Source organism: Onychomys torridus, chromosome 2 (assembly GCF_903995425.1).
Source record: "Onychomys torridus chromosome 2, mOncTor1.1, whole genome shotgun sequence".
NCBI lineage: Eukaryota > Metazoa > Chordata > Mammalia > Rodentia > Cricetidae > Onychomys > Onychomys torridus.
Window position 1 is genome coordinate 66025061 of NC_050444.1, and position 25612 is coordinate 66050672.

The window sequence follows — 25612 nt, forward strand, 5'->3', positions numbered from 1 at the left end:
TGGAGGGCTCCTCTCTTCTAGTCTATATAAACAGTTTTGTGTATCCTTCTTCACCTCATAACAAACCAAGTGCTTTGTACGCATACGGACTCAGATCTAATGAAAAGGAAGTTATTATTGATCAATCCAGCAGAAAGCAGCCAGGAAAGAATGCTGCATTCAGACACAAGCACACTAATCTAGCATCTGTTACAGCCAGAGGTCTTCTCATGTTCAGATGCAGCGGTCTGGTACTCCTCCCATTTGGGTTAACTCGAAGGTTACACTAACAAATTCAGATGTCTTCTGTGTCTCAAAAGAACCAAAGGGTTACCTCTCAGCCTACTTCCTTCTGCTTTCCCACTGAATCCCTTGGGAACTATCACTTGATATGTTCTTATTAAAAAATAGGCTAGGCCTCAGAAAAACCCTTAAGGATTTCAGCATACTGGATGGTTCTCGTACTGGATAGGACTTGGCCATATGGGCTTCAGGAGTGCATAACTCATTTTCAGAGACCTGTAAGCCCAGAACCACTGAACTTTTATCACTTGCCAGTCTACATTTGTTATCTCTGGAGGCTTTAACATAAATAGCATAGAATTTTCTCTCCGAGTCAAGTCCAAACCCCTCCTCTTTATCCAAAACCTGAGCATGTAGTTCTGTTTACGATTATGGGAACTGATGTTAGCTAAATAACATTTGGCCAGACTAGGATCAGAAATCCTCATTGTACTGTTAAGAAAAAAACAAAACTGAAAACGTAACAGTATCTTATATTATGAAGTGAAATACTTGTAATTGTTGAGTTTTTTTAGGAGTTATGGAAGAAATGTATCCTGTTTTGAAGTAGATAGAGTATATTGAGTTACAACACCCTGTCACTTCACCCTGTCACTTCAGTTTGAAAAACATCAATACACAGTGGTTAATAAGCCTTAGTCCATGTTACACTCGGCTTCAGTATCTCTACAAGGATTAGTGTCTTCTGCAGTGACCAGGTATAAGCTAATAGTGTAAAAACACTTGGAACTTTCCAACAAGGTATGAGCTGTACATATTCTTCCACTGGCGTATAGGATTACAGGTAGGTTTCCTCTCTGGCAAACAAGTTTTACTACTATAGCAAAAGAAATGTAATGCTGAGTCACAGCTCATTATAGAAGCTGTATTATAGAAGTAAGGGAGGTAACTTCAAACAATACTATATACAAAATTTATCATATAAAAAAAATTAGCCGGGCGGTGGCAGCGGCGGACGCCTTTAATCCCAGCACTTGGGAGGCAGAGGCAGGTGGATCTTTGTGAGTTCAAGGCCAACCTGGTCTACAAAGTGAGATCCAGGACAGGCTCCAAAACTACACAGAGAAACTCTGTCTCGGAAAAAAAAAAAAATCGCAATTTTCTTATCCATGTATGAGTAAAGACCAGTAACTCTTATAAAAATATTTTATTGGATCTTAGAAAAACAATATGCATCTTCTGAAGATCTGATAGAGTTTCATCTGAAAAAAAGATTTCCCCAAGAAACTTGCTCTTGACTAAAATGAGCCATTAAAGAGATGTTCATGTCAACTTTCTGCCAATCTGGCAAAGATCTGTTTCCTTTGATCTGTTGTCATGTGTTCACAAGCTTCTAAGACATTCGCCAAAATTAAAGTCTGCTGAATGGTTTTTGCCTTGACCCATATTCTTCCATTCATTCCGAACACAATCTCCAACGGATAGAGTTTTCCCAGTTCCTGCACAATTTCACAATCTGGAGCTAATAGCCTGTAGGAAAAACAAGACAATTTAATAAAGCAGTAGGGTGTGTTGTGGGTCTCCTGGAGAGATTCCTTTTCTGGGTAGTTCTCTGTGGTTATTCAAAGTCCCCTCAGCATGGTTCCCAAAACAAGCACGTGATGCCATCTGCTGCCCCTTTTCCTGTCCCACCCTCCCCCAGCCCTTTTTTATCTGAAGATGAGGTTTAGCTAGATCACTTACACCAGGCTCAGATTTGGAGGTTTGAAAACTATCCTGCCTTCCCAAGTAACTGGGACTACAGGAATGTGCCACTGTGCCCAGCTCAATGCCCCCTTTCTTCCAAGAACCTTCTACTTTTCTGTCATACCAGAGTTTACAATCATGTCACCAATGTTACATAACATGTAAATGTATAAAGTCTCTTCTCCTGAACACCTTAATTCTAAGACTTGAGGATCATACCTTATTATTACTTTTTTTGTATTTGTTTTTCGAGACAGGGTTTCTTTATGTAGCCTTAGTTGTCCTGGTCCTCACTTTATAGACCAGGCTGGCCTCAAATTCACAGAGACCCGCCTGCCCGCCTCTGCCTCCTGAGTGCTGGGATTAAAGGTGTGCGCCACCACTGCCTGGCTTATTATTATTACCTACAGTGCCAACAGAATATTTTAAATTTACTTTCCTGCTCATTTTAGTTCCTCCCTGGTATTAAATTCAGAGTATTATCTATGAAACCAAGGTTGCTGCTCAGTCAATAACATGCTTCTTATATGTCTCAAACTTAGTTTCCACATGTGAAGGACAAATAGCAAGGAGAAACCTAGGAAGGTAGCTCTGAACTTTAGTGGCTTTAAAAGTACAGCCCTTTAATATGACACAGCTTGGGTAGGTGACTGTCTAAATACCCTAACACAATCTGCCCCAGTGGGAATTGTAAAATCTTCCAGGACAGTGTCAGGAACCATCTCTACATGGCTCAAGCTTAATGAGCACATCACCCTGCCTGCGTTTGATATTACAAACACTTGGTAATTCTATACAAATGCACACTGCATCCATATTCAAGTATCTTAGAATTAAGGAAAGACCGGTTTTCACATATGGTATATGTTAGTTATAAAGAGCAGGAGGCCTTCTGAAAGAGAAGGACAGGACAGCATAAACTTGAAGTGTGACTATCAGAAAAGGCACTAGAAGGGCTGCAGAGATGGCTTAAGAGCACTGACTGCTTTTCCAGAGGCAGCAGGTTCAATTTCCAGTACCCACATGGTGGTTCACAACCATCTGTCGCTACAGCTCCAGGGGATCTGATGCCCTCTTCTGGCTCCAGGAGCACCAGGCATGTTCTAGGTACACATATACACATGCAGGCAAAACACTCAAGCATGCACACGCACAGACACAGACACACACACAGAGGCACTATACCAACACTCAAACCATATAGCCAATTACCATCTGGATTCGAATGTTTACATTAAGAAGGCAGAACCAAATTAATGAGTTTAACTTTTAAAATATTTTGGTTTATGTTTATGTTGGTCTTGCTATGTATGTCTGTGCACCACATGTTCTCAGTGCCTGCTGAGGCCAGCAGTGGGCATTGGATCCCCTGGAACTAGTGGTCAGCCTCCATGTAGTCGCTGGAAATTGAACCCAGATCATCTGGAAGAAGAGCTAGTGCTTTTCACCACTGAGTCTTCTCTCCAGCCTCCTAAAACACTGACTAACTCTGAAGAAAACCAAGATATTGTAAATGAAGAATCCAAATCCTATTTCTTTTTCATCACAGGTGTAATAATTATTAGGTGAGCCCCTACCCTTAACTGAGGAACTATGGACAGCAGCTGATGGCTTCTAGGGGAAGAGAATCAGTTTTCTCTAAGGATATAGCTGATGGTAGGTGGACCACACTGCAGTGGATGTTCCTACACTTTATATATGGGCAGCACAGATTAGATTCAATGGCTTATTCATTTTCAAAAAGAGGCACACACAACTATAACAACAACAAGAATTTGAGCAGTAGTAGCACATACCATTAATTCCAGCACTCGGGAGGCAGAGGTAGGCAGACCTCTTTAGTTCAAGGCCACCCTGGTCTACATAGTTCCAAGGCAGTCAGAGCTACACAGAGAAACCTGACTCTAAAAACCAAAAAAGAAAGGGGAGCCGGGCGGTGGTGGCACACACCTGTAATCCCAGCACTTGGGAGACAGAGCCAGGCGGATCTCTGAGTTTGAGGCTAGCCTGGGCTACCAAGTGAGTTCCAGGAAAGGCACAAAGCTACACAGAGAAACCCTGTCTCGAAAAACCAAAAAAAATAAATGGGGGGGGGGGGGGGGAGGCACACAAACTCAGACTTAGGGAGGGTAGGGTGAGGGAGGGGAAGGAGTTAGGAAAGGGATCTGGGTAAGTTACAGGGAGGAATAGGGAGTGAGAATGATCAACAAAATACACTGTATGAAATTCTCAAAGAATTAAAAAACATTTTAAAATTTTCATTAAAGCAGGGCAGTTAACAAGTATCATAACTTACTTTCTAATTAAGCCCAAAGTCACTTTGAAGAGCAGACCGTCCTGTCCAATCACACCCATTCCATTGGCCCGTCCACAGCTGTCAATACAGACCATTTCTGGTTCCATGTCTTTATTAGCAACCACACACTGGCCATAGATGAGATCTCCAACCTATAAGATTAAAATTAAAGTCCACTTCCCTTCATCCAGATATCCTGTAGGTGCTGCTGCTGATTCTGTTCCATGGGCAAAAATGCCAGCAACCTTGGGCTGGAGGGATGGCTCAGAGGTTAAAATAAAATCTTTAAAAAAATCCACACATATAAAATAAAAGAAAAAAAAGAATGTGAATATGTCACCATGAGGATGTCAACAGATGGAAGCAGGCGTGTTAATGAGACTGCTGCCCAGTTCTGTCAAAAGGGAGCAAATGCTTGACCACGTGCAGACAAAGGGATCAGCATGTAGAAATAAGAGATGAAACACAATCAAGTGAGAGTTGAATGAAAAGTAGCATAGACGCCATCACATTTCTGGCTCACATGCATCCCCAAGAGGGTTATGGCTCAACTAACCAGAAAGCCCAACCAGAAATCCTGTAGTAATGAGATCACTCCTCTGTCAGCTCCAAGGACTTAGAGCCACGATGAACATATAGCTGACAGTGGCCCTTAGACTGGGGCCATTTTCCTTGTGAGGTGGATATGGACACAACAGGACATAACAAGGGAAGAGCAGACAACCAACCCTTCAACCTGGGAGAACACCCAACCAAACACATGGTACTGGTTCTGGAGCTGCAGCACCTAAGGAATTCTTGTTAACCATCCTGGAGAACTGGAAAGATAGCTTGCGCTTTGGAGACAGTTCTGTAGCTCTCTGGACAGTTAAATTTCTGGGGAGTGACTATTTTTTTCCTACTGTAGAAACCAAAGGCTCCCATCATTACCTGCACATTTGGTCTGTTTCTTTTAGTTGCTCCTTCAAATGCCAGGTAAGACAAAGAAGCCGGCTCACTCCCTCCAACATCAACTTTGAATATATCTCCAGATTTAGCGATCACTATGCCAATCACATGGTCTCCTTTCACTGGTACATACTACAAAACAGAATAAAAACAACCATAAACGACACGAACACTACTATAAAATATCGTCTTATCAAGGTTACTCAGGGTGAGTCTCAACCAAGCCTCCCAATTCATACTCCTCGGGTAGCTGGAAATTCAAAACCAGCCCGCACCAGTCTGGACAACTTTGTAGCCTCTAATCCGGAGTTGCCCTGGGTCAGGTTTCATACTTCAGCATCTTTTATACATCCGGTGGCACAAGAATCCTTACAGTCAAGGAAGCCCATCCATTAGACACTTACTTGAAAGTTCTTACTTATTCTACGAGAAATTTAACTCCCTGTGGTTTAGACTCATTGCAAATGGGACTCCAAATGGCAGGCCTGCAGCTTCCTACTCTAGCCCTTTTCTCCTTTCGCCCTTCTCAGGATGTGGTTCCTCTTAAAGGAGATGCAGAGAGGGACCTAAGAGGCTACCGCAGTTCAAGGCTCGCCTTAACCTCTCCTCCCACTTGCAGGGAGTCTTTCCAGAACCGGGATTCTACTTTCGCTGCAGCACCGCCTCTCCGACGTCCGCTCACCCGCTTCTGTTGCGAGTCCACCCAGTAAATGCCACCGCCGCCTCCTCCGGGCTCCTTGTGACGCAGGCGGCCACACTTGGTGACCAGCAGGCGGTCCCCGCAGCGTCGCAAACCCGGGCCACACACTACGCGCAGCCGCGGGCGCGCCCCCGCATTCAGACGTAACGGCTGCTCCCCGGCGCCGCCAAGGCCGTCTACGTCCTCATGCTCCGGCAGCACCAGCTCCTCCCCAGGGAGAACCACCTGATTCAGCACGTTGTGCGCTACCCGCGCCCGGCAGCCGGCCACGGATGCCGCCGCAACCGACGGCACTTCGGCCATAGCGGGAGACATCGCAACTTCCGGTATCCTACTTCCGCTATCCTACTTCCGCTTCCGCATGCACTAGCCCGCCCATCAGGGTTATCCCTTTCCGGTAGTTGTGGGCTTTCTGAATTAAACTTTATCCTGCTAACTTGTCGCTTCAGCTGGTGGGCATTCCAGAAACGCGCGACTGGAGTCCATTTGGAGCCCTCACATCCCGTGTCTGGTCTTTTGGCTTAGTTTCAAGCGATGCTGGGAATTAAACGCAAGCTAGATTTGGAGGCTTTACCTTTCTATTCTACCTAAAGAAAGGTGGCTGAACTTTTAACTAGGAAAAAGTTTTTTTCAAAATATAGCTTGTTTGGTTGCTGCTACCAATTTAAATTGTGTAAAACATAAAGAATAAAAGAAGAAAGAGCAACAGTAGAGGCTGGAGAGATGGCTCAGTGGTTAGGAGCACTGGCTGTTCTTCCAGAGAACCCGAGTTCAATTCCCAGCATTCACATGGCAGCTCACAACTGTTTGTAACTCCAGTTCCAGGGGATCTGAACCCTCACACAGACACACATGCCGACAACTTGCCAATGCATATAAAACAAAAATAAATTGTTTTTAAAAAAAGAAGGAAAGAACAGCAACGGTCGTACCCATTTGTCTCCTTTGCTGTGCTGTCAACTCTAGTTCGTGGCTCACAGTATCTAATAGATGTAACACTTTTATGTGTATTAATCTCTAGGACTCACTACCCCCACCACCTTGCAACACATCACACCTTTTCACCTACTTGAGTTATCCCTACATGGCTTAGGAAAATCAGTAACTCAAAACAATTCTTGCCCATTATTTCTTTTGGAGCACACTGATTGAAGGAGAGCCCACGGTGGATGGGGTGGGGGGAGATGGATTATGCACAAACCACGCTCAAACAGAGATCCTTTATTAATCAGGGAAGAAAAGTTGAAGTGGCTGCTGAGCCAGGCCAAAAAAAAAAAAGCAGCAAATGAACCTGCAGGTGTAGTTTTTAAGAAGGAAAAAAAAAAGGAAGGTCTGTGTTAGAATGGGCTAATGCGGTGGTATATTTTGATTAAGCATGTCAATTATGGATGGAGAGATGGCTCAGTGGTTAAGAGCACTGACTGCTCTTCCAGAGGTCCTGAGTTCAATTCCCAGCAACCACATGGTGGCTCACAACCATCTACAATGAGATCTGGTTCCCTCTTGTGGCCTGCAGGCAGAACACTGTATACATAATAAATAAGTAAATCTTAAAAAAAAACAAACAACAACAAAAAAAGCATGTTAGTTAGGTGAACTGATATTTTGATAGCTGGACCTTGGTAGTCAGCCTCAGAAGGAGGAAGTGGTCAAATAAGGGAATAGACTTTGGGGGCTAGCTTTAGGGATGTGATCTAATGGTTTTTAACAAGGCAGAAGGCATGGGGGAAAGAACAAAGCCTACCAGAGCCATTGTTGCTATGCTTGAGCTGGTCAGAGTCCCTTCACTGATAGCTAGATGAGAAACTGTTACATTCCAAATCCACAATGCAGGAACTTAAGAACTTCCAGTTTTCTGGCTTTGGGGTCCATTTGGAGCCCTCATATCCTGTGTCTGCTCATTTGGCTTAGTATCAAGCCATGCTGGAACTAAGGGCCTCTGGGAATTAAATGCGAGCTAGGTTTGGAGGCTTTACCTTTCTATTCTGCCTACAGAAAGATGGCTGAACTTTTAACTAGGAAAAAGTTTTTTCCGAATATAGCTTGTTTGGTTTTTCTCAGTTGGTATCTTCAATGAGTTTTTGATTCAGTTCTCCAGCAGCACAGAGGGCCTTGACCTTGACCGATATCAGTTGTTCATTTCTTTGCTGCCAACTCGAATTTTTTCATTTGGGGGAGGAGCGGTCAACAGACCATCACACTTCCTCCAAATTTGGCAAGATGCTGGCAAGCCGTTTAATCTCTGGGTGTTGTGGGACCAACTGAAGGACAGCTTGTGCTGCAGTCGGGCTGCTAGTTAGGCCTATCGAGAGATGGAGAGACTCTCTGGTAGGCAAGTAGGGAGCGGAAGGAGAAGCATGACTAGGTAACAAGTGGTGAATTTTCAAAATGGCTGGTTTCTTCAGCCTCCTAACTTGATACAAGCCAGGCCATGTGTTCATAGATAGTACTAGAGAAACCAGAATTGTTAAAGGGAAGAAATTGACACCTGTTCACTAGTAAGGCAGAAGTGGATGTTGTTTAATAACTGGTGATTTTGCTATTCTGTGGAGCCAGATCTCCCCCCAATCCCCCTTATCCTGAGCATTGCTTCTCAGTCAACAGAACCCACTCTTGTGGAAGAGGTCACAGGTGCTTTGCCAACGCCATATACTTTGCAAGGGAGTTCCAATGTAGTCATACCTTCAGCTCTGTTGTGATAATTGTCAGAAGGAAACCCTTTCCAAAAGTTTTACTGTTGAAATGTGTAACTAAGATAAAATAAGCTGCTCAGGGTCAGATTCCAAAAGTTTGAACTCACACTGGCTAAGTCATGCTGAATGGAGTTTCCACCTTCCCTCACGTGGATCTTTCTCTGCTGGTAGCCGAGTTTGCAGGGACTCCCACACTTTTCTCTCCCCTCAGCAGATCCCTGCTGATGCATTGGTTCAACAGGTTCAAGGCTGCTCAGGACATGTCATACAACAGGTCTGGGTCAATCAACCAGCCAAGCTTCTTCAAATTGAATTAGGGGAGAAGACCCTGCAGAGACTTTGAAACCCCCAGCCGTCCAGAAGAGACTGCATTGTTCGGCTCTGAGTCCTTCCCCTTCTACTTGGCAGAGGGTCTTTCTCTGTGTTTGTTTGCATGTGTGTGTCTCCTCTCCCTAATAAACACCTTTCTGCAACTGCTGACTCTGTCTTCCTTATTTGAGATGCTTCTGCTACCACCTATTGAGTTCCAGATTTCTCCAGCCTTTCTTTAACTGGCAGAGAAAATGAACCTAATCAAGACCTCTAAACTTTGGTTAAGTGTCTCTTACAGGGGCAGACGGTCCCTGGGCAGTGGTAAATTGTGCTTTCTTCCTCTACAACCCAACTCTCCAAAAGGCTTGGACCCCATAGGTATTCTGTGACCTAAGTAACCAAGCCCAAAACGGCTCAACGCTGTGCCTTTTAGGGTATGCAATGACTTCAGGCCTCTTAAAGGCAGAGAGGGAGACCGAATGTTCCCAGGACTGGCCCTCAACACCTACCTCGGGTAGACTGGAGTCTCCCGAGGAAATAAGGGTAAGAAATCTCACGCGGGAGCCATACTGGGTGAACTTTTTTTGGAAGGGAAAAGGGAAAACGTGGGTTCCATCATACTCCGGGATGAATTCAATAAACAAGGAAGGTCAAGTCATTGGAGACCCAAAGCTCAAGGCCGGAAGAGGCGGGCCCTTGTAAGCACCGCCCACCCGACATGCCCAGAGGGCCTCACGCTGGAAAACCTGCTAAGTGTGCACCGCCATGTTTGTGCTTCGACGCCTCGGGGTCCCGTGGCAGCCGGTGAGTGTGAGTGTTAGCCCTCCCGCGTGCAGGGGGGAGCCCCGCTTGAAGCCACCCGGCTCAAAACCCCTCGGGACTTTGGCTGCACGAGGGGCAGTCTGGAGTCAGGCGGGGCGACAGGCCCTTTTAATGGTGATGTAAATGGCTGTGGCCAGTGGGGAATAAAGAGGACCCTAGACGACAGTGCAGGGCCACGTGGGAACCTCGTTCTCAGTCTGGCACGTGCGGCTTCCTCCTGAATTGCCCGAGTGGACCAGGCCATCTGTATTGAGAGTTCGTAGTGGAGACCATTTAGGTGTTCATCTCTGAGCAGCCAACCCGGTGTTACCACCCAGAAAAGTTGGACCTCAACCCAAGTCTTCCAGACTTCTCCTAGAAGTCTTTCCCGCACTTTTTTTTTGGGGGGGGGGGTTGTTTTCATATTTATTTGTCTAGGGGTGCGAACTCGTGGATGTCCGAGGACTATTGCCGTTGCCATTTCTCTCCCACCACATTAGTTCCGTGGGTAGAACTCAGGTTATCAGGTGTGGTGGCCAAAGCGGAAGTTGGAATGAAGGAACCTCTGGTTCTTTTCCGTTGCTTACTTGTAATGCCTGAAGTGAAATGAACTACAGCGTCCGCACTCTGATCCTCCGGGGTTCTCACCCATATCTAGTATAACAGCACAGAAAAGAATTTTAAGACCAGTCACAGTGACACAAAGCGCGTTTATTTTATTAAGCAAAAAGACAAGGTCCACTTGAAAAGAGTCAAGTGAAAATGTGAGCAAATGGGAGTAGTATAATCGATTTGGGGCCTTTGAAGCCACTTAATATCTTAAGTTTAGATGTTAGGAAAAGTATGTGCTGGCGTGTTCCTTTTTCTGCCTTCAAAGAAGATACTTTTTTAGTTATATTCTGCAGGATTGTGGCTAGAGAAGTATTAGGGACAAAATGTTAATCAAAACTATCTTTGTTCAGGTTGGGGATTTAGCTCAGTGGTAGAGCGCTTGCCTAGCAAGCGCACAAGGCCCGGGGGTTCAATCCTCAGCTCCACAAAAACAAACAAACAAACTATCTTTGTTTGTTTGTTTGTTTTGTTTTTTTCCGAGACAAGGTTTCTCTGTGTGTAGCTTTGGTGCCTGTCCTGGATCTCACACTTTAGACTAGGCTGGCCTCAAACTCACAGAGATCCTCCTGGCTCTGCCTCCCCAGTGCTGGGATTAAAGGTGTGCGCCACCACCACCAGGCTAATCAAAACTATCTTTACCAACACATGGGTCACAAGAAATTGGACTTAAGCGATTGTTCATTAGCAATCTTTTAATTACTTTTTAAATTTTTAATGTGTATATTTTGTCTGTACACGTATGTGGGTGCAGGTGCCTATGGAGGCCAGAATGGGGCATCTGGAGCTACAGGAGGTTGTGAGCTGACCAGAGTGGGTGCTGGAAATCAAACCCAGTTTCTTGCACGGACCACAAGCACTCTTTACTACCACGCCATCCCTCCAGCCCCTCATTAGCTGGCAGGGTAAGGCTATCCTGCCTTAATGAGATGATCAGGCTGTCCCCCCCCTTTTTTTTCTCTGTCTCTCCTGTCAGACATATAGAATGAAAAAAAAAAAAAGGAATTAAAAGAAAAGGAAAGGGCTCCTAGATATGGTGGAGGAAAAAGTTTAGTATAGATATGTGGGAGAGCATAATCAGAGGCAGGGATATCTGGGTGAGTCCAGAGTGGAAATGTCCAGACTGAGCTGGACCGTGTGGGGAGGCTAAGAGAGTGGGGAAGGAGGAAAAGGGGGAGTCAGGTGCAGCTGCCAGAAGACCAAAGATCCAAAGGGGAAGGGTAACCAAAATGTCTGGATTATATAGGAAAGAGCCTCTGGAGGAAGGGCAGCCTGGCCCCTGAGCTGGACAGTTCAGGGGAGAGGGTTGGGTATGCCATTATACCTTGCAACAGTTTAGGGACTGAGGGATGCTGGGAGAACCTGGTAGCCAGGTCCAGCTTTAATATGTTAAATAGGCATCTCAGCTGCTTGTCTTGGGTTTGAGGCTTAACAGCTATGTAAAGATTTGTTCTGAGCAGATTATTTGAGTAAGTCAGGCAAGCTGAACCCTGGTCTCTGTCCTTAGAGAATTCATTGACTCCAGTGGGAAGATGCCTAGTATTATGTTGATGAGCACACTGGGCCCAGGAAGCAAACCCAGTTCCTTATGCAATGCTTCTTCTGGGCTTTCTGTATACTAAGCTTATTGTCATAATAGCAAAGGAAAATGGTTTAAATGCCCAGATCTATCTTATCAGAGCAGGTGAATTTGGAGCAGAGGCAACATAGTGATAAAAAAGTATAGTAACAGTAATGTAGCCGTAATAACAATGAGAGTCTGCCTAGGGTCATGTGTCTTCTCTGATGAAAAATACCAAGCATGAAGAATTAATACACAGCTCAGTGGATGCATGTATGCCATTTGACAAATTCCAAGGAGGTCTGCTCTTGGTGCTCTGTTTAACATTATAATGGAAATTCTACCAAGGACAATTCTGTAAGGAAAGGTAATAAAAATGATCAATAGAAGCAAAGATAGTACAAGGCAGGTACTGTGCAGGTGACATGATCTAACATAGAGAAAATCCCAAGGATTCCACAAAATAAAACATAACAAGTTCAACGAGGGAGCAAGATTCAAGAACAATATAAGGAAATCAATTGCATTTTTGTACACTTAAACAGCTCAACATGGTGATTTTGTTTGTTTGTTTTTGTTTTTTGTTTTTTGTTTTTTTGTTTTTTTTTTTTTTTTGAGACAGGGTTTCTCTGTGTAGTTTTGGTGCCTGTCCTGGATCTCGAGCTGTAGACCAGGCTGGCCTCGAACTCACAGAGATCTGCCTGGCTCTGCCTCCCGAGTGCTGGGATTAAAGGCATGTGCCACCACAGTCGGGCCCAACATAGTGATCTTGAAGTGAGCCTGGGCTATCTGAGGCCTTGTCTAGAAATAAAGGAAAGAAATGGCCCACGGGTGACGTTTGGAAATGATTCCAGTAAAAGCAACATCAGAGGGAACAAAATACTGGAGAACAAATGTAACAGAATAAGCTGTCAGCTGAGCTGCTGCTGACAAGATACAGAGTCCCAGGGGCGCATTCCTGCTGCCATGGAGCCACCAGCCACCACGGTTTCTCTTCCACGATAATCATGGACTGCATCCTCTCAAGCATTGAGACAAAAATGAACTTTTTACTCATTAAAAAAGCTGGAAGTGCCAGTGTAGACTCTAGAACCTATTTTCTAAGATGGCTGAAAGGCATTATGATCTAATTAATGGTTTGCTGGTGTGCACCTGCAATACTAGTGCTTAAGAGGCAAGCTTAGGCGTGCAAAGCTGAGGAACCTATAAAATGTCAAAATTCCCACTGGCTTCACTGTAGAAACTGAGAAATGACTTTTCAAATTCATGGGAAAACTTAAGGAACCCAGAATAGCAAAACTACCATGAAGAACACCAGTAAAAAGTGGAGGAGTCGGGCTCCTGATTCACTCCGACAATACTTCACTAAGGAAGACCAGAGAGCACTGGCAGAGTGACAGAGAAGACTTAATAATGAAGACTAGGGAGCATTCTCATAGTGACTAGACATAGATTATTGAAACAGGCAAACACAAGAAAGAAACGAAACCAGGCGTTCACGGCTCAGCCTTTAATCCCAGCACTGGGGAGGCAGAGGCAGAGGCAGGGGGATCTCTATGAGGAAACCCTGTTTTAAAAAACGATGAAGGAAGGAAGGAAGGAAGGAAGGAAGGAAGGACAGACAGAGGACGGACATGAGAAAGCTGGGCACAATATCATGTGTATAATCATAGCGTTCAGAAATTGAGACAGGAGGACCATGAGTTTGAGATCAGCCTCGGCTACATAGACCATATTTCAAGAAAAGAAATGAAACCCTTATGCTTAGGACCAACTTACTTATTTACTTATTTATTTGAGATAGAGTCTTGCTATGGTAACCCTGGATTTCCTGAAACTGACTGTGTAGACCAGATGGCTTCAAACTCTGAGATCTGCCTGCCTCTGCCTCCTGGGTGATAGTAATATATATATTATGAGACTACTAAGCACATTCTAGGGGTGTTTGTTTGGTTTTTTGAGACAGGGTTTCCTTGTGTATCCCTGGCTATCCTAGAACTCACTTTGTAGACCAGGCTGGCCTCAAACTCTGAGATTTGAACTCACAACTGCCTGTAACTCCAGTGTCAGAGGATCTGACACCCTCTTCTGGCCTCTGTGGGCAACTACACTGAAGTCCACATAGCCACAAATAGACACATACATCCACATCCATATAATTTAAAAAAATAAGTCTGCCTAGTGGCACATGCCTTTAATCCCAGCACTCAGGAGGAAGAGCCAGGTGGATCTCTGTGAGTTCAAGGCCACCCTGGTCTACATAGTATGTTTCAGGACAGCCAAAGCTATGTAGATCCTGTCTCAAACAAACAAAACATTTTTTTTTTTTTTTTTGGTTTTTTGAGACAGGGTTTCTCTGTAGCTTTGTGCCTTTCCTGGAACTCGCTTTAGAGACCAGGCTGGCCTCGAACTCACAAAGATCCGCCTGCCTCTGCCTCCCAAGTGCTGAGATTAAAGGCGTGCGCCACCAATGCCTGGCAACAATTTTTTTATTTAAAAAAAAAAAAAAGGTATACTAGGCAATGGTGGTGGCAGTGGTAGCACACACCTTTAATCCCAGCACTTGGGAGGCAGAGGAAGGCAGACTCTGTGAGTTTGAGGCCATCCTGGTCTACAGAGCAAGTTCCAGGATATCCAGGACTGTTATACAGAAAAACCCTGTCTTGAAAAACCAAACCAAACCAAACAAAACAAAACCAAGCCCAGATCTATTCTATGAGTCTTGTACTTAAACATATAGTCAAATATTAATCGATATAGTGTCCTATAATAGACTTAAATTGCATCATCATTGTAAACCTATAATCTTATTATTTATACTCTAGTAGACATATCTATACAGAATAAATACCTAAATGCAAAATTGTGTCTTAGATTAGTTAACTCATCCAATCCTTACAATAGCATCATTGGTACTGTTATTATGAGGAGATTGAAGGGCAGAGAAGTAGCCTACCTCAGCCCACACAGAGGGTAAACAGCAGGGACAGGCAGGGGCGGCGCTAGGCAGCCTGATTCAGATAGCCCTGCATTACACCTAGACAGCTTCTGCTTGCCTGAGCAGACAGCTTTCTAGAAAAGCACTGTCACGATTTTCTGCAGCCTTCATATAACTCTCTATGGTGAAAGAAACGAATGGGCTGCACATTCGGATTTCTGTTTGCTTCCCTCTTTTCGGCTAATAACATTTTCTTGTTTATTATTGTTGTCTTTTGTTGGCTAACTTCAGACTTTTTTTAACCTTGGTTTTTATTTCATGTGTCTGGGTGTTTTGTCTGCATGTATGTTTGTGCACTACATGTGTGCAGTGTCCATGGAGGCAAGAAGAAGGTGTCAGATCTCCTGGGATTGGAGTTACAGGTGATTGTGAGCTGCCATATAGGTGCTAGGGATCAAACCTGGGTTAAGAGCAGCTGGTGTTCTTAAGCACTGAGCCCCCTCTCCAGTCCCTGCTAACTCTTTTAAGAGACAGGACTATATAGTGGGAAGAATATAGACTCTAGAATCTGACAATTCTGGATTAGAATACAGACTCAGACATCTCTGTGCGACCACTATAGCCTTTCTGACCCTTAATCTTCATTGCTAAATGAAAGATTTTTAGGAGTACTAGAAAGTGTATGTAAAAGCCGGATGCTTGGTTGGTAGCAAGTACTGTTATTAGTTATCCTGGCAATCACTTGATACACTTAAATTTATTTGCTGCCATTGGATGGTACCTCACCTGGACTTTCCTGTTTTGGTTTTCTTTTACCCCCACCCAGCACCTTGTAAATGCTGAATAGAAGCTTTATCACCTGTGCAAGCCCTGAAGCGGACTTCAAGTCAGGCGTTGCAAATAGAAATCCCATGTGGCATCGGCTTCCTTCCTCCATCAAACGTTACTGATTAATTAAGCATTGTTGTATGCTGGGCCCAGAATCCTTGTCCCATTACTCCAGGCAGTGACTTCTAACCAGTGGAGTCAACACAGGAGATGGAACTGTGAGTTCTCTCTCCTTTAGGACCAAACACAGAGTGGCTGCCTGGGAAATTCTGTTAGTAGCTCATCTAAACTTGTCTTTATTTCCTGTTAGTCTCTTCACCTCTTGACAAGTAAGGTTTGGAAGAAGTGGCCCGTGATGACCCTGAATTCTTACTTTTTTGAGGATGAGAAAGAAGAAAATTCCAAACCCATTGGTCGTTACCCGGTTCCCTATAAGAAGGACCTGCCCTTTGACATTATAGAGCTCATGGAAGAGATGAAAAGAACGGTGAGCTACACCCTGCTGCAGGGGTCAGTGCCAGTGGAGACCTGTATTGGCCTCAGTGTGACCACCAGTCCTGCTTGCCACAGGCTGCCTAAGCTCACTACAGTGGGTGGACCCTTCCTAGGTCCAGGTGCCTGGATCCATCTGCTCTTCCTCTTGGCTTCTGTGTCTGTACTCTGTCCCTTAGTCCTCTGCCCACTGTGACTGAGGTGTACTCGGTAGTTCTGTATAGCACTATACTGTAGTACGGATATATAACCTATATACCTCAGCGAGGATCCATGCTAGCTGCTCAAGTAGTAGGTATCTTGCTTTTTCCTCTAAAATCAAGTCGAAAAGTGAAAACAAGTAACAGTCTGATTCTGTTACACAGAGTTAACCACTATTAATATGTTGATGTTTTCTAAGTCTCTGTTTTCTTTGTAAAAAATCCATGTAGATTTCTTTAGTGAAATGTTGTTATCTTGAATATGTCTCTAGGTCAAATAACATCATTATTTTTAGTGGTGTCTTTTATGAGGTCAGTTGTATAGAGATACTGTATTCATCTCAGCAATGTACCGTAACTGGACTTGAGCTTGTAACAAGCCGCTCTTATGTGTATCTTTGTATGTGTGCATATGTTATCCATAGTTCTCTTTGTAATCCAGGAATTGCTTTCTGATTATAGTTTAGTTGTTGTTCCTTTTTCCACTTTAAACAATTTGTTTTCCCATTTGTAGAGTAACATTGTAAAATCCACAGTATCAAATCAACTGCATTGCTTAAACCAACTCCTTAAAAATTTTGTGAAAGCATATTTTAATAAAACAGAACCCAAATAATGTATCTCTATACATCCTTGTAATATCTTCTATATAAATCAGTAATAATTACATGATGTGATTTTTGTCTTTAAGACTTTTGACCATAATGATCAAGATAGATTTAGTGCTCTAATGTTCTAGGAAAGCAAGGATCAAGGAACAGCAGAATATACACAGCAGGAGTCTGGCAGCTTTGTAGCATCTGTGTGGTGGGCTCTGATAGTAGTTTTCAGTAGCTGGGGATTGATTTGACCTGAGATAGAGAACCTAAATGATAGGGTGTATCATTTGATCGAGGTGTTCCAATCTCCAAATTTCAAAATGTTAATTACCAAAACTATCATGTGCACTTTAAGAAGTAACAGTTACACCCTGAAAGGTGAAGGGATGCATAGGAGAGGTGGTAACCTTTCCAAGATTGCATTCAACCCAGGAGTACCTAGTTACTGTTGCTTATTCCAATCCCAGTTTTCATTTTGTGTGACTCTGTCTTTTTCCTTTCCTGCAGACAGGATTTTTACCAAATGTATTTAAAGTGTTGTCTTACCGGCCTTCGGAATTCAGAGCTTTCTTTGCTTATTACAATGCCATCTATAATAAAGAAACAGGTAAATGAAAAAGCAATGCTAACACATTCTTGGAGAAAGCCCAAATGCTTGGCTTCTGGTTCCAGCATTTCTTCCCCAGTCCTAGGTTACTGTGTCAGGGAGCAGCTCAGTTTCTGTGGTCTCTCTGGATTCTTGTTTTCTTCTTTGTTTCATTATTAGTGGTGGGGTGGGCAGGGAGGGATGACAGAGAGAATGGGAATGCATATGTGTGCCTCATTATATAGTCCTAGCTGGCCTGGAACACACTATGTAGCCCCGGCTGGTCCTGAACTCACAGCAGTCTTCCTACCTCAGCTTGCTCAGTGATGGGATTACAAGCATACACCACCACATTCAGGGGCAACTCTAGATTTTGAAGTCAGTGTCTGAATGCAGCTTTATGACCATAGTTATAGAACTCAAATGAACTAGTAGTAATGGCCTTTCTTTCTTACTTAGGGCCTTAAAAGTCATCTGTGGTTCTTTATAGCCCTTGAATAAAGTCATGAAATCAAGGACTTATTTCTTAGGATTTAGCTTGAGTTGCTACTACCCAGAGTGAAAATATACACTGGTTTTAATAAGATTTTTTTTTTCTCTCATTTAATAGTTTTCATATGAGCCGCTAAGGGTTGATACAGTGTTTTCTTTCTTTTTTCTTTTTTTTTTTGGGGGGGGGCGTGGGCACAGTTAGAGACAGGGTTTCTTTGTGTAGCCCTGGCTGTCTGGGAACTCACTCTGTAGACCATGCGGCCTAGAACTCACAGAGATTCACCTGCCTCTGCCTCCCAAGTGCTAGGATTAAAGGTGTGCACTACCACTGCCTAGCAATATAGTGTTTTCTTAATTTTAGGAGATGCCCATGCCTACAGTCTTATGCTGGCTAATGAATGTCACTAGCAAAAGGAAGTAGCAGTGATAATCACTTGTCCCTTTCCCATAAGGTCAGGACATAGGAGTTGCACACATTACTTCCACTTACATCTCAGAGGCTGGATTTTGTCCATCACAGTTGGCTACGAAGGAAGGTGTATGACATGTGCTCAGATGCATTAGAAGATCCTGATTATTAAAGGAAAAAGAGTGTAAAAAATATGGATTGTTTGGTTTTGTTTGTTTGTTTATTTGTTGAGACAGGGTCTCGCCATGAGTCTTGGCTGGCCTGGAGCTCACTATATAGACCAGGCTGGTCTTACAGAGCTCCTCATGCCTCTGTCTCCCTAGTGCTACATTTAAACATATGCACCATGGTGCCTGGCAAGTAACTAGTGAAGAACATATTGGGAGATAGCCAGCAAGTCTGTCACAGTGGTTCTTCATGGCCTGTCACTGGCCTGCCTTCGCAGCTGCATCTCCCATAATCCCTTATGTTCTGTTTGAGTCAACATAGGCTACATTTTATTCTCACAGGGGTCTTAGGATTTGTCTTCCCTTTAACTGTGCTCACTCTGCTGTGCCCCGGGATGTCTTTTCACTTATTCATGCCCTTGTGAACCAGCTCTTTTCTCCAAAGTCCATCTCATCTGCTTCCAATAACAAGGGATTGTTCCCCCTGTGATCTATTACAGTTTCCAGCTTCCCCTTCCCAGTGATGGGTAGGATTTGCCTCCCTTGTGTGGCCAGCACATCTTTCTGCAGCTTTTCTATCCCACTGGGAGAAGACCGATGATTATTCAAACAGTGAATTTTGCTAAAAATAATGCAAACACACTTCTGCAGAATATTGAAATGTCTCAGAGCCTTGCTTTCCTTACTAGTGAAATGTTAAAGACCATAGCGCTGATGTGAGGGAAAAGGAGGTAGCACATGTAAAGTTCTCAGAACTGTGCCAGACATGGAAGTGATTTCCCCTTCTGTAGTCCCTACTCATGGGCAGAGGTTTGCTGAGGTTAGGAAGTAGTCTCTAATCTTCAGATTGTTAGCTCTGCAACTTATAAATCCATTCAGCACATCTTCTGAGGTAACTGCCATATGTCAGTACTCCTCTGGGATTACAGTAGTTTTTAAAAGTCAGAGGAATGCGCTGGGTGGCGGTGGCTCACGCCTTTAATCCCAGCACTCGAGAGGCAGAGGCAGGCAGATCTCTGTGAGTTCAAGGCCAGCCTGGTCTACAAAGTGAGTTCCAGGACAGGCTCCAAAGCTACTGTCTTGGAAAACCCTGTCTTGGAAAAAAAAAAAGTCAGAGAAATGCATGTGATTTCATGTACACTGTTTTTTGAAAATGAATTTTTTCATATACTATATTCTTGTCATGGTTTCCCTCCCTCATCTCCTTCCAGATCCTCCCAACTTTCCTACCCATCCAACTTCCCTCTTTCTCTCTCTTTAGAAAACAAACAGGCAAATTAAAAATCAAACAAACCAGAACAGGGAAAAAACAAAAACAGTAGAAACACACACACACACACACACACACACACACACACACACACACACACCATAAAAACACAAAATCAGAACCATAATATATAAACAAAAGACCAGTAAGATTAAAAACAATCCCAAACACTGCCTTGTGAGACAAAAGAATCTCCAGAAATACCATGGTGTTCATTTAGTGTTGGACAACTGCTGGGCATGGGGCCTGCTCTTAAGTGTGATTTATATACCCAGGCAGATTTCACTGGAGAAGTTTTCCTTTGCAAGTGGTTAACAATTGGAGAGAGTTTCTGGATTGCAGATGGGGCTCATGTTCACTTTCCCCTTTCAGCACTGGGACCTCATCTGGCATAGGCCTGTGCAGGCGCTGTGCGTGCCGCCATGGTCTCTGTGAGTCCATGTGTGTGCCAGCCCTGTTGTGTCTAGAAAGGCACTGATTCCTTGGTGTCCTCCATCCCTACTGGCTCTTAAAATCTTTCTGCCTCCTCTTCCACATAGCTCCCTGAGCCCTGAGGGAAGAGGTGTGATAAATAGATTTCACTTAGGACTGAGTATTCCAAAGTTTCTCACTCTGCATAGTGTCCAGTTGTGGGTCTCTATATTAGTTCCCATCTACTGCAGGAGGAAGCTTCTGTGATTATGGCTGAGTGAGACCCTGACCTACAGACATAGCAGGATGTCATTAGGAGTCATTTTATTGTTATATTCCTTTAGCAGAACAATAGTATGTGGTTTTCCTCTTGGGTCATGCCCTATCTAGTCTCAGGTTCTTTGCTACCTGAGCAGTGCCAGGAATGGTTGCATCTCATGGAGTGGCCTTAAGTCCAATCAGAGAATGGTTGGTTACTCCACAACTTTTGTGCCACTGTTGTACCTGAGTATTCTGCGGACAGGTCACCATTGTAGACTGAAGGGTTTGTAATGAGGTGGTGGTCACCTTTATCCTCTGGTAGTGTGCAGAATACCTTCCAGTACTATGAACACTGGGCAGTAGGGGTGAAAGCATTAGCTAGGCAATAGTAAACTTCTCCACGTTCAGTGTGATCTAGAGGTGTTGTCTTCAGCAGTAGGGCCATACCAGCAGTTTCACAAATACCCTTGAGAGGAGAAACAGACAATGAAAGAACAAGTTGACTTTAGGAAATTCAAGGAACGAGAATGAATGTGTAAGTGTGGATAGGATGTAGGCAGACGGGCAGAGGTGTTGATAAAACACCCCTGTGCCAGACAGTTCTTAATAAGCCACTGTTTGGGCTTTCTGGATGGGTCTCCTTTCCTTTTCCTCTGCAGGTCGGCTCAGCAAAGCTGACAAGGAGCTCATCATCGTAGTGACCAGCCTGGGTGAAAGGTGCCTATACAGCGTTGTTGTCCACAGTGCCCTATACAGGGTCTACTCAAAGAACCCAGGACTCTGTGACCAGGTTGGTGGCCACCTCTCCGGTGTCAGCTTTAGGCCCTCTCTGTACCTGGACAAACGGCATAACTCGTCGTTAAAAGGTGTGGGGCATACACCTCCAGTCCCTCCCACTGTTTGAGTTCCCTCCTAAATCCCATCACTGTTCCCACCTGCTTCTGTATACATGCGATCTGGAGGGAGGAAGTACTGAACCTCCCAGCTTTATGCCAGATGCACTGGTTACTTGACCTGTATTCCCCTTTCTCTAACCATTTTACGCTCTCAGTTCAGAGCTTGCCCTCGGCATGGAGCATCCAACAGTCTTATTTGAAAGCTGTTCTTTTCTGCTAGGCTGCACTGCTTGCATTTTCCACTGTTAAATGATACATCCACTGATTATTCTAAGAGGAACCAAGTCATATCATTAGCTTTTCTTTTTTTGTTTTTAGTGCCGGCCCCAGGCTTTGGCCAATCTGCCTATCTTTCTGGAATGGGCTCTGTTCTCTCTTATCACCAAGACTGATTGTGAAGTTGGTCCTGTTTCCCCAATAAGTGACTCACTCTGCCCTTGGTTCTTCTCCAGTCAGGCTTTTGGCCATCAGAGGTCATCCTAATTATTCAGAAAATGGGCTGAGGATAGAGACAGCCAAGGAGAGTTGCCACCAAGCTTCCCCAGTTCTAATTTCTACAATGACATCCCTTGTTTTTTGGAGCTGGGGAACTAAAACATTTTCTCTGAATCATTCTAAAGTTGAGATTCATCAGTCTCCCCCCTGCAGTCTTCTCTCCTGACCTGACCTGGCTGGAGATTGTGTTGCTAGCCTGCAGGTAACTTCCCCTTTATCCTGCCCCCTCCAGTCAGCTGGTCCTTGCTCATTCAGGCTTTGTCAGGAGTCTCCTCCTGGTTGCCATTAAGCCTATCGTCATACTGTGGTTGCTAAGTTGGTCTAATGTCTTTAGTTTTTAGTGATTTCCAGTATTTCACTCCAGCAGAGAAAATCACTGTTAGTGTAGTCTGTGGACCTCGTGTACTTGGGACCTGACCCCAGCTCTGCCATGAGGTAGCCATGTGACCTTAGGGAAGTTAATTTGCTTCTTTGAACTGCAGTTTCCTCTTAATGAAATGGGGATAATAAAAATACTGCTGCACAGAGAATGAGATAATAAATATGAAATGCCAAACACATCCTTAACACATCCATGGCTAAATGTGAGGGTCTTCTTGGTTTTGTTTTTGGTTTAGCTTTGTGAGACAGTCTCTTGTGCTGTAGCTCAGGATGGCTTGGAATCCACTGAGTAGCCTAGGTAGACTCAGGGAACTGCACGCTTAGGGAACCTTCTGCCTCAGCATGAGCCACCATTCTTGGATAAATATAAACTGTTAATTTCACAAGTATTGTATCTTGATTGGGCATCCCTGGGGACAGAACAGAGGGGTAGCCTGTGGGCTCTACTGTTCTCATCTGGATGGAAGCTCTTCAAGTATGAAGTTTCTGTTCTTGACTCTGAGATTTTTTTTAAGTCATGGATGTTTACAGGAAAAGGGATGATTTGTTTGTTTCTTTTTAAGAGACATGTCTTGGTTTTTTGCCCAGATTTTTACTAAGCTGAATTAATCCTCCTATCTGAGCTTTGGGTAGAAGGGATTGCCACTGTGTCCAGGTGGGGAAAAAAAAGAGTTGTTTTCTTTTTAAGTTAGGGGTATGTGTGTAAGCCTGCATGAGTATATGTATGCATGCAGGTATCCTCAGAGGCTAGAAGAGGGTGTCAGATCCCCTGGAACTGACTGGGTTACTGCAGGTGTGAGCCAACATGTGAGTGCTGAACACTGAACCTGGGTCCTGAGCAAGAGCAGTAAATGCTCTTAACTGTTGAGCCTTCTTTCCAGCCTGAAAATAAAGAAGGGGGTTTTGAAGCTAGAACAAGCAAAAACACTTTTTAAAAATATTTATTTTTATCTGTGCATGCTTTGCCTGCATGTATGTGTACCATATGTGCGCTTGGTGCTCTTGGGGTCAGAAGAGGGTGTCAGACCCCCTGAAACTGGAGTTCTAGATGGTTGTGAACGGAATCTAGATGCTCTGCAAGAGCTAGTGCTCCTAACCATGGAGGCATCTTTCCAGTCCTCAGAAACATTTCTTGGTAGACATGGTTTTGAACTAGATTTCCAGGTTTATATTCCATTTGGCTTGACCAAGATATTTGTGTATCTTTCTGATCTGACTTTGTTCCCTTCATTCTAGAATAACCTTGAGGGCTTTTTCCCGTTGGTTTCATTGGACCTTGGACTTTCTTAGCTGTGTTGTACTGGACTACGATTCTGATTCTGTTTCATTGCAGGTCTGTATAAACTGGAGAAAGTCTGACCTCCCTGCTAGAGACAAAGCAATGGTAGAGTTTGCACTTGCTGTTTCCCAAGCTGATGACATAACAGAAGACCATTTCAAACAGCTGGAAATGCACGGCTTCAGTAGAGAAGATGCCTGGGACATAGCTACCATCACAGCTTTCTATGCTATGGCCAACCGCCTTGTTCATTTTATCGACATCATTCCTAACAAGGGATACTATTCATTGGGCAGGAACAGTGATACTAAGCAGATAGAGCAGGAACTTACTGCTCCAAAAGTATAAAAGCCTGACAAGAAGGGCCAGTATTTATCATTTCAGCTATGTTGCATTAGAAGACATCAGTTGGATAGCAATTCACAATAAATACAAAAACATCTTGTTATTGGTTAGAGAAAAAAAAAATGTTCCCCACTTGCCTGATAAAGTCCCTGAGTGTCCAGGGACATGTGATACTTGGGACTTAGGGACACAGTTCAGAAAACCTTTGTTAACTGTTTACTTCCATTAAGATCCAAAAGGACTGTAAGGCAAAGGGGTTCCGATGATGCTTTAAATATGAGTAGACATCTAATTGAATTTCGGCTACTAAAGTTGAAATTTTTTTTAGCTTTTCAAAAGGTATTACCTAGAAATTGGTCAGTATAGACTGATTTGAAGTCAACTCCTTATTAACATGGTTGTATGTATAGACTTTCAAATGTAGGGTTGACAGGAACAGGCACAGATAAATTTCATTTCTATTTTTAGTGCCCTCTCAATTTTTTAACTGATGTTATAGAATCTTAGTCTTTTTTTTTTTTTTTTAGCTGAGGATCGAACCCAGGGCCTTGTGCTTGCTAGGCAAGCGCTCTACCAGTGAGCTAAATCCCCAACCTAGAATCTTAGTCTTATGTAATATGCTCTTATATTAGGTTTTAGTAAAAAAAAATATTTGGAATAAAACAGTATTCACATACTAAATACAAACATTTTTTAAAAAGTAGGCATTACCAAATTACTTATTCTCTGTATTACCACTATTGCCTTAAATTTGTATCAGTGAACACTTGTTTTGTCTTCTCTACAGTACTAGGGGTTAAAGTCAGGGCTTCACACATGCTAGGCAAGTGCTCCACCACTAAATCATACCCTCAGCGCACAGCTCTTAAATGGCTTTGGGACCTTGGTATGTTGAATCCCTGAACTGTGAAATCTGATTATTTGGAGCCAATACAGACTAAATGAGGACTTCATGATTTTCTGCTGAAAGTTCAACCATTGACTCTCTAATTACCTTCCTCCAGACATCTTCCAGGTCTATCTTGTTTACCATCACAATCTCCAAATGTGAGCTTCCTCCAAGGCTGCCCTTAACAAGACCTAGAAAATGTGTCAGTGCTTACATCTGTCTGCTTTTCCTCTACCTCAAGCTTTCCTTTTTGAGGACTAAGATTCCCTGCACTGAAAAGCCCCATTTCCTGTTAACCTCCCTCTCCCAGACAACAGGTTGATTTGTACTCAGCAGCAGCAGTGAGAACGGCCCTTCGTGCAGCGCTCAGCAGCTACATTATGATCTCTGGCTTTGTGGGGTTGAATTGATTCAGCTCTCCAACTCCCCTCAATTACTCCTAGCTGTATGTATGTTCTTTTTGCAGGGAAGAGAAGGCTCTGACATTGATGAAGATATACCTGACTGCGCAGTAGCCGAGATTTCGGCAGATATTTAAGGCATCGATGGGTTCCTTTATTCTAGGCACTGTACAGTCCAGTGCTTTTTGCGTGAGAATGTTCTTGAATCTTTAGACTTCTAGGCTGAGTAGGCAGTGCTCCATGAGATTTACTGTGTGACCTACATATGATCCAGTAATACACCCACCCTCCTCACCCCGCCCAATCTCGGTGTAAGGACAACAGTAGGTCATCCGACCCAGTCTTGGCGAATGGTCAGGCACACAGCCAGCCAATGCTCAGTGAC

The 25612-nt window shown here is 43.8% G+C and overlaps 2 protein-coding genes across 2 annotated transcripts; one reads left to right on the forward strand and one right to left on the reverse strand.

Annotated features, from left to right (window-relative positions):
- Positions 1-1410: 1410 nt before the first annotated feature.
- Positions 1411-6246, reverse strand: Exosc3 (exosome component 3). Its single transcript, XM_036177081.1, has 4 exons — positions 5895-6246; positions 5195-5344; positions 4265-4416; positions 1411-1752 (listed from the first exon to the last, which is right to left on the reverse strand). The coding sequence occupies exons 1-4, from the start codon at positions 6225-6227 to the stop codon at positions 1551-1553; spliced, it is 837 nt and encodes a 278-aa protein (XP_036032974.1). The 5' UTR covers positions 6228-6246; the 3' UTR covers positions 1411-1550.
- Positions 6247-16009: 9763 nt separating this feature from the next.
- Positions 16010-25364, forward strand: LOC118577879. Its single transcript, XM_036178543.1, has 5 exons — positions 16010-16141; positions 17453-17552; positions 21201-21331; positions 23647-23934; positions 25293-25364. The coding sequence occupies exons 1-5, from the start codon at positions 16010-16012 to the stop codon at positions 25362-25364; spliced, it is 723 nt and encodes a 240-aa protein (XP_036034436.1).
- The last annotated feature ends 248 nt before the right edge of the window (positions 25365-25612 follow it).